Source organism: Hordeum vulgare, chromosome 4H (assembly GCF_904849725.1).
Source record: "Hordeum vulgare subsp. vulgare chromosome 4H, MorexV3_pseudomolecules_assembly, whole genome shotgun sequence".
Taxonomy (NCBI): Eukaryota; Viridiplantae; Streptophyta; class Magnoliopsida; order Poales; family Poaceae; genus Hordeum; species Hordeum vulgare.
The window spans coordinates 508,607,813-508,617,158 of NC_058521.1; the positions used below are offsets into that span (position 1 = coordinate 508,607,813).

At 46.5% G+C, this 9,346-nt stretch overlaps 2 protein-coding genes across 2 annotated transcripts; both read left to right on the forward strand.

The window, feature by feature from the left end:
• The first annotated feature begins 732 nt into the window (after window positions 1-732).
• On the forward strand, window positions 733-2,293 carry LOC123446717 (formin-like protein 5). The gene has a single exon (XM_045123274.1). It carries the CDS (start codon window positions 1,104-1,106, stop codon window positions 1,839-1,841), a length of 738 nt encoding a protein of 245 aa, XP_044979209.1. The 5' UTR covers window positions 733-1,103; the 3' UTR covers window positions 1,842-2,293.
• A 2,031-nt stretch (window positions 2,294-4,324) lies between these two features.
• LOC123450671 lies at window positions 4,325-5,225 on the forward strand. Its single transcript, XM_045127808.1, has one exon. It carries the CDS (start codon window positions 4,347-4,349, stop codon window positions 5,223-5,225), a length of 879 nt encoding a protein of 292 aa, XP_044983743.1. The 5' UTR covers window positions 4,325-4,346.
• Window positions 5,226-9,346: the final 4,121 nt, after the last annotated feature.

Consider the following 9,346-nt stretch of genomic DNA (forward strand, 5'->3'; position numbering starts at 1 on the left):
AGAGAACTCGAAAAAAGGGTTTTGCCTTCTCTTATTTAAGAGAGGACAAGAGGTGATCTCTTAGCATAATATGTCTCATCATGTTTTTAGGAATAACTAATTATAGAAGATAAGGCTAAGAGATGACCCATTACAGACTTTCTTTTTTGTCATCTCTAAATTACATGCAAGATTTAAGATAAGACTACCTTATCAACCACTCTACATGTCCTTAGCACAATATGTCTCACCATGTTTTTAGGAATAGCAAATTATAGAAGATAAGGCTAAGAGATGACCCATTATAGACTCTTTTTTTTGTCATCTCAAAATTACATGCAAGATTTAAGATAACACTATCTTATTAACCATTGTGCATGCCCTGACACTATCTTATTAACCATTGTACATCCCTGAGGTTCTTTTTCACCGCAAAAACAAAAAGGCGAGGTTCTTTTGCCAAGAATAAAACATATATCCATGAATGCCATTCTTCGAATAATGCTCCCAGGGAGGCAAAGAATTAGTAATTGCCATCCTCTAGAGGGGCATCAGCAAAAGCTTCTAACCCCCGGTACGATAGTAATTAACACGTGCTAACCTGCCATTAGTAACACACAAGAAAATTCGAGGAAGATAGTTTATATGAGGTCAAATCATCCCCCCACAGTACTCAACCAACTAACCAACCAGCCCATCTCATCAAACTTCCTCTATAAAAGAGAGGGCGTTGCACCCCCTAGAACCGTAGCCCGGAGGCCAGGGGGTGGGCTTAGTGCATGCATTGGCTAGCTAGCTGCTCCCTCCTCTCCTCTCCACCGTAGATAGAGCGTTCGCCTTTTCTTGGGTTCTTCACTGATCTAGATAGCTTCCATCTTTTTGGTTCACTTCCTCTTCTTGCACCTTCTCGATCTCTTCTCGATCTAATTAAACCCACCGATCGATCGATCCTAGCTAGCATCCTTGTTGTTTTTCCTTCGCAAGGATCTAGCTAGTTCTTGCACAGATTTCATCCAAAACTAATAGGGTTTCTTCCATCCCTCTTTGTTTTTCATCTCGTCGTTTAATCTCAACAAGAAACTTGTTGCTCTTGATTCTTCTCCTCCTATCTACTCAAATCAGATATGGAGAACGTTCTCCTGGATCGTTCTTCCGCCGGAAGCTTCGAGTACCCAAAGAGGGGCGTCTATGGCGGGAGGCCGGCGGCGAGGCCGCACGGCGCTTACGGCTCCTCCCGTACGTGCCCGCAGTACCATCACTTCCAGAAAAGCGGCGCATGGAACTCCGCCCCCGCTCCCGCGGTCCCGTACGCGTACGCCAGGCCGCCGATATACTCCTCGCCGTCTCTCCCTCTCCTGCCGTCCAACCAGCCACCCCTCCTGCCGCTCCCACCCACCGCCACCAAGTACGCCACTTTCTCCTACCCACCCCCGCCAACACCGCCACGTACCGTCAGGCCGGCGGCGCCCACGGCCGTCGCGCCGGCAGCGGCGCCCCCTGCGTCGTCGCGCCAGCTGAGCCAGAGAGACAGGAGGAGGAGGCCGGCTAAGCCGCCGGCCGCAGAACCAGCAAGGGAGCAGAAAAAGAAGAAGCCGCTGGAGCGGGCGACGCCACTGCCGCCCGCGCCGGCGGTGACCGAGGCGCTAGACGACCTCGAGCAGGAGCTGGCCCGGAGCTGCGTGCAGGACCTGCTGCACGCGCTGGCCCCGCCGCCCAGCAGCCTGCCGCTGCCCAAGTTCTCCCTCGTCGTCAAAGCGTCTCCACACTCCGCCACGGCCGGCAACAAGGTGGCGCCGGCCGCCCCGTCCTGCAACGCGGAGGCCGCCGCCGCCGCCGGCCTCCGCCGCCTCCTCCGCCTCTAGGATCATGACAATCACCCTGCCGCGCCGCGTACGCACGTACGTACGTGATCTCGGCGTACCGAACGTTTCTACTGTTATTAATTTCCCTCCAATACTATTATTTCCTGGCTGGGAAAATACGTACTACCAAAAGTAGTGTAGAAGACAAAGAAAGAAGAGTTGTGTGATGCTCGAGCGATGGTCGGTGGCGTGACCGTGATGTGGCCGTCAGATATGGACGCGGTGCCAAATGGGGTCCAGCCGTCGATCGATATTCAGGTGAAGAAGATGATGTTGATTAAGCTTTAATTGTGTGGTACCAGTACTAGATTTCTAGGGTTTACTTACGTTACGTGCCTGCGTGCGCGCGTATGCTCTTGTTCTTGATTGGGTGATGTGTTTTTTGAATTACCTTGTATCAAGAGATTAATTACTCTAGTATAATATATGTGGTGATGTTTAAGTGACTTAAATTATAAATAAACTCGTGCTTGGCGAAATATTGGCGTGTGTACTGTTGGTATTTGATCTAAGGTCCAACGGGGTGTAGAGAAAAGAAAGAAAGGAAAATAAAGGTCAAAGTATAAACATGAAAGAAACGAGAAAGAGAGGGCCACGATCCAATGAACGTGCCCTCGTCACAACAGAAGCGCCCTGATCAGGGGCACCCTAACCAACGTGGTTTTGGTCCCCTGTCGCCAGCGCACATAAAAGGGTGGGGAGCAGCCGGCACCTGCGTGAGAGATTCAATTCGCGTACGGACTACTGCTGCTCCCTACATCCCTAAAACCCTAACCGATCTGGGGGAGCGCTGCACGACAGGAAGACCATCACCAAGCTCTGTCCCTGTTCCAGGGCAGTGCCGGTGGCGCCCGGAGGGACGCCGCTTCCCGCCACGACCCTCTACCCCGAGCATGCATCACGCCTGCATCAAGCAGGCACGGGACATTGCATCGCCTACACCAATGGCCTCAACCATTGGTGGTAAGAACAAATTTCTATCTCTCATTTATACTGTTTAGGTGGTATAATGCTAGGCATACGATCCACTCATGTTAATCCTATGGGATCATATCTAACATTGGTGTCAGAGCAAGTTTTAAGCCTAGATTAGATCCCTAATGATGATCTGGTCACGTTAAAAGTTCTTGTTCAAGTTTAGATCTTCATATTTAAGGTCCATGATTAATGCCACTTTTGATTATGCCACGTTTCCGCATTATGTTCTGTTGTTTAGGCCCTGTTTTTGTTTCCGGATAAGAATATAGAAGGAAGGGATTCGAATGTCTGTGAAATCATGAAATTACCCAAATTGGCAGATCTGAAACCCTAAGAAATTCCTCAAAAAAAAATCGAATCCAAATTCAAATTGGATAGATGTTTCGGGGCTCACCTGCTTAACGCTGGCACATGGATCCGCGCGGCCGCCGCCGTGCGTGCATCCATGGCCGAAACGCAGCTGTCTTTTCGGAACGGCTTGCGGGAAGATGCAGCCGCCGCTGCGCTCACGGACGCCTGCGTCGCATGGCCCTGCGCCTTGCACGTCGCCGTCGCCATTTAAATGGCATCACCGGAGCCACGCTCGACGGAGGAGCGCGTGGGACGAAGTCCCTCTGCACGCTGCCCCGGCGAGCGCAGCTGCTGCGACGCCCTCTCTTGCACTCCCCGCCGTGCGCGCTCCTCCGTGGCCACGCCTTGCCGTCGCCGTCGCGGACGAGCTCTGTGGAGTGAGGCGGCGCGAGGGGAGAGAATGGGGAACAGGGCCTCGACCCGCCGTCACGGCGCGAGATGCGCGAGGGGGGGGGCTCGACCGCCGTCACGGCGCGAGATGCGCGAGGGGGAAATGGGTTTGGGGGCTAGGGTTTCCCCCTGTCCCGGTTTTCCCTCTGCTGGGAGCGATCCGAGCCGCTGGCTCGATCGCACGGTCCAGCCGAAGCGGCGGCCAGACAGGCCTTCGGCCGCCTAACGGGCCGGTTGCGCGCATGGGCTTCGGCCCGAGTTGTTTTAGGCCACAGACAAATAAAAGGGGTTTTTTTCTGTTTGTTTTTTATTTTACGTTTTGTCTGCTGTGCTAGAAGTTAAAATGGGCCACAATAAGATTCTGCGCATTTTCTGTTTTACTCAATGCATTTTCTGAAGTTGTTCTAAAAATGTTTTTGCACTGTTAGAAATAGAAAATTAACAGAAGAATAATGTTGAAAAATTATGTTTAAGTTTTCTGAATAAAATGGAACCAACGAGAAATTTTGTTTGGAAAACTTTTATGAAAATAATGTTTATGTCAATTATGGCATGTTAATGTGATGTTTTCTTTTTTGTAATACAACCAACGTTGTTTTACAAATTCTGATTCATATATATGTATATATTTTTTTTTATGTTAATTCCTAGTTATTTTCTGCCCAACGGTGATATAATTTGGAATTAAATTTTGCATGAAAATTGATCAACCAACGTAGGTTAATTTTTCTGCAATTTAATTTAATTATGATGTTCTTTCCCTTTTACTTATGATATTTTGAAATTATGACAGCTTCCGGTCCTCATGGTTTCGAAAACATCGAGCCACTAACAGGAAACAACTTCCAAACATGGAAGGACTCGTTGCTATTGCACTTGGGTTGGCATGAGGTTGACCTCGCGCTCAGAGAAAGTAAACCAGAGGAACCTCCAAAGGGTGCCACTGGGTATGCTGAGCTTAAGAAAGCCTATGACACTAAAGTTGAGCAGTGGGAGAGGTCGAACAGAATGGCACTCCTAATTATGAACTTCTCCATCTCAACTGAGATTAAAGGGGCTATTCCCACTAAAGAAAATGCCGCCGAATATTTGAAATCGGTGGAAGAACAATTTAAGGGCTCAAAGAAAGTGTATGCTGATGAGCTTTTACACAAGCTGCTTGCAAAATATGATGGGCAAGGAAGTGTGAGGGAACACATATTAAGTATGAGCAATGACGCGGCAAAGCTTAAAACCATGAAATGTGACTTGAACGAAGAGCTTCTTGTGCTCCTTGTTTTTAGGTCACTACCCTCACAGTTCAATCCATTTAAGATAAATTACAACTCTCTTGAAACTAAATGGAAACTACCTGAGCTCATTGCACATTGTGTTCAGGAGGAAGAGAGAATGAAAAGTGAACAAAAGGATCAAGTTTTCCATGTTAACTCTGGAAAAAGGAAGCAGGAGAACAATGCTCCTGGCAATAATGTGCCCAACAAAAAGCAGTTTTTCAAAAAGACTCCTCCAAAACCTAAGCAATGCAATGAGGCAAGCTGTTCACGTCCTGCTCCTCCAGCGGCTGCTCCACTGAATCTCAAAAATGCCGCTGGAGAAATGTTTGCAACTTTTGCAAAGATCCTGGTCATGTCAAGGCAGACTGTCCTGGTTTTCTCAAGTGGCTGAATAAAAAAAGGTAAAGATGAGATCACTCTTGTAGATGAATCTCTATATGTTGATTTTTCTGAATCTACATGGTGGATTGACTCAGGAGCGACTGTGCATGTCGCTAATTCCTTGCAGGGATTCCATACAAGCCATGCCCTAAGAAGGGGTTCAAGAAGACTTAATGTCACAAATGGAAAGGAGGCTGAAGTTGAAGCTGTGGGCTCCCTCACCTTGAAGTTGCACACTGGTTTCCTACTTCAGCTCAAGGACGTACTTTATGTACCTACATTAAGTAGGAATTTGATTTCAGATTCATGTTTAGATGATTATGGTTTTCATTGTTCTTTCGGGGAGAAACAATGTTTTTTAAAATATTGTAATAAGGATGTTGGTCTCGCCGTTCGACGAGGCAAACTTTATATGTCGAATCTTTTCGAATATCCTATATGTGTGAATCTCTGTGAGCTGAATATGAATGTATGCAATCATGAAAAAAATGGGAGAAGTACCAATCCTTCTTCGAAATTGTGGCACCGTCGCTTAGGCCACATTTCGAGGGGAGAATGGAACGATTGATTAAAGTAGAAATACTTCCTCCACTAGATTTCTCTGACGCGGGCAATTGCATTGACTGCATTAAGGAAAAGTATGTAAAAACAATTAAGAAAGGAGCAGTAAGAGCCACAAGGGTCCTTGAACTTATACATACTGATATATGTGGACCTTTTAACGTAAAATATGTGGATGGTTTTAATTCTTTCATTACCTTCACGGATGATTTCTCTCGCTATGGCTATATTTACCCCATACGTGATCGGTCCAAAGCTTTGGACAAATTTAAGATTTATAAAGCGGAGGTTGAAAACCAACTCGATCTAAAGATCAAGGTAGTACGATCTGATCGCGGGGGAGAATATTATGGCAGGCATGCTCCCTATGGGCAAATTCGAGGACCGTTTGCTAAACATCTTGCTGAAAATGGAATTATTGCCCAATATTCAATGCCCGGTGAACCTCAGCAAAATGGTGTAGCTGAGCGTCGCAACCGCATCTTGATGGATATGGTACGAAGCATGCTTAGTCATGCAAGCTTACCAGTAAACCTTTGGATGGAGGCATTGAAAACAGCTGCACACATCCTGAATCTTGCTCCAACTAAGTCAGCACCGAGCACACCTTATGAGATGTGGACGGGAAAGAAACCGAGCATGAATTACTTGCGTGTGTGGGGCTGCCCAGTTGAAGCTAAAGTATTCAATCCACAAATTAAGAAGTTGGACCCAAAGACAACTAGTTGTTTTTTCATTGGGTACCCTCATAGAGGAAAAGGATACCGTTTTATTGCCCAGGTCACACCACCAAGTTTGTGGAAACCAGGCAAGCGGTATTTTTTGAGGATAATGAAGTCACTGAGGTTAGGGCAAATGATCTTGAGGAGAAGCGGGTGTATGTCCCATCCCCGACTATCCGAGAGAGCTTTATCCCTATGACTATCATGCACGAGACACCGGCTGGTGATCCCGAACCTGAAGTGGATCCTCAATCTGACGAGGAGCCTCAGCATAATGAAGATCCTCCTCAGGACGAGGACTACCAACCAAATGATGATCCTCAACCTAATGTTAATCCTCAACCTTCTCGGGCAAGAAGGAACACGCATACTAATGAGCCCGTGAGAAGATCACAACGAGATAAGAAAAAGTCCATCCCAAATGATTATGTCACTTTCATGTGTGAGGATGAAAATGACATCGGGAAGGCACAAGATCCGACCTCATATAAAGAAGCCACTAAAAGTGAAGACGCGTCCAAATGGATGGTTGCCATGGAAGATGAATTGAAATCTATGAGCTCGAATGATGTTTGGGACTTAACAGAAGTTCCCGATGGAGCCAAAAGGGTAGGCTGCAAATGGGTCTACAAAACCAAATATGAATCCAAAGGGAACGTTGGAAGGTTCAAAGCGAGACTTGTAGCAAAGGGTTTTACACAGAGAGAAGGGATCGACTATAAGGAAACCTTCTCACCTGTGTCGGCAAAGGACTCCTTCAGAATAGTCATGGCACTTGTAGCTCATTATGATTTAGAGCTGCATCAAATGGATGTCAAGACGGCATTTTTGAATGGTGCCTTAAAAGAAGAAGTCTACATGACTCAACCTGAAGGTTTTGTCATGGAAGGAAAAGAACATATGGCATGTCGTTTAAAGAAATCCATATATGGCTTGAAGAAGGCTTCAAGATAGTGGTACCTAAAGTTCGACAAGGTTATTAGAACTTTTGGTTTTAAAGAAAATGAAGTGGACAACTGCATATACGTTAAGTTCAAAGGCACTAGGTTCACAATTTTAGTCCTATATGTGGATGACATTATGTTGGCTTGCAGTGATAAAGATATGCTGCAAGAGACCAAGAGATTTTTGTCCTCGAATTTTGACATGAAGGATCTCGGTGAAGCCTCGTATGTCCTTGGCATTGAGATTCATCGAGATAGGTCCAACGAAACAATAGGACTATCACAGAAGGCATACCTTGAGAAAGTACTAAAGAAATACAATATGCATAAGTTCTCTTCTACACCTGCCTCCATAGTCAAGGGTGATAAGTTTGGGACATTCCAATGTCCAAGGAACCAAAATGAAACTGATCAGATGAAGTCGGTTCCCTATGCTTCGGCTGTCGGAAGCATCATGTATGCTCAAGTGTGTACACGCCCTGACTTAGCTTTTGTAACCGGGATGCTTGGTAGATTCCAATCTAATCCAGGACCGGACCACTGGAAGGCCGCAAAGAAAGTCTTGCTTTATATGCAAGGCACTAAAGATTTCATGCTTACATATAAGAAGTCCGATAACCTGGAAGTTATTGGTTACTCAGACTCTGATCTTACCGGGTGTGTGGATAGCAAGAAATCCACGTAAGGTTATATATTCACACTCGTCGGTGGAGCCATATCGTGGAAAAGCTCCAAGCAAACGATAGTTGCCTCATCTACGATGCAGGCAGAGTTTCTAGCATGTGTTTGAGGCCACTGGGCAGGCTGTATGGCTAAAGAATTTTCTTCCCGGACTTAAGGTGGTTGACAGCATTTCCAAACCACTCACATTGTACTGCGATAATGAACCCGCAGTTTTCTATGCCAATAACAACAAGTCAAGTGTTGCTGCCAGGCACATTGACCTAAAGTATCGTGTTGTTCAACATAGAATCCAGGATCAAACTATTAATGTTAAGCATATCAGTACGACACGTATGCTTGCGGATCCGCTCACTAAAGGCTTACCACCCAATATATTTCGTGAGCATGTAGCCGGCATGGGATTATTGGAAGCCTCTTGATTCTGGAATAATGGGACCACTAATATAACCACTCCCCATTAAGTAATATGTATTCCGTTTCGAGATAGGATGAGTGCTATGAGTATGGCGGTTCAATGGCATGTCATTTTGTCGTTGTAACACCTTGCTCTGGTACATCATTCCTATCGAGAATGGACAAATGTTAATGAGCCTAACGATCAAGGGGGAGAATGTTGGTATTTGATCTAAGGCCCAACGGGCTGTAGAGAAAAGAAAGAAAGGAAAATAAAGGCCAAAGGATAAACATGAAAGAAACGAGAAAGAGAGGGCCACGATCCAATGAACGTGCCCTCGTCACAACAGAAGCGCCCTGATCGGGGGCACCCTAACCAAGGTGGTTTCGGTCCCCTGTCGCCAGCGCACATAAAAGGGTGGGGAGCAGCCGGCACCTGCGTGAGAGATCCAATTCGCGTACGGACTACTGTTGCTCCCTACATCCCTAAAACCCTAACCGATATGGGAGAGCGCTGCACGACGGGAAGACCATCACCAAGCTCTGCCCCTGTTCCAGGGCAGTGCGGGTGGCGCCCGGAGGGACGCCGCTTCCCGCCACGACCCTCTACCCCGAGCCTGCATCACGCCTGCATCAAGCAGGCACGGGACATCGCATCGCCTACACCAATGGCCTCAACCATTGGTGGTAAGAACAAATTTCTATCTCTCATTTATACTGTTTAGGTGGTCTAATGCTAGGCATACGATCCACTCATGTTAATCCTACGGGATCATATCTAACATGTACATATTGTTTTTCTTGTGATCTTTGTATTTATATATCCG

Excerpts from the sequence above, each read along its gene's own strand:
- LOC123446717 (XM_045123274.1), top strand. The coding sequence starts at position 1,104 with ATGGAGAACGTTCTCCTGGATCGTTCTTCCGCCGGAAGCTTCGAGTAC.
- LOC123450671 (XM_045127808.1), top strand. The coding sequence starts at position 4,347 with ATGACAGCTTCCGGTCCTCATGGTTTCGAAAACATCGAGCCACTAACA.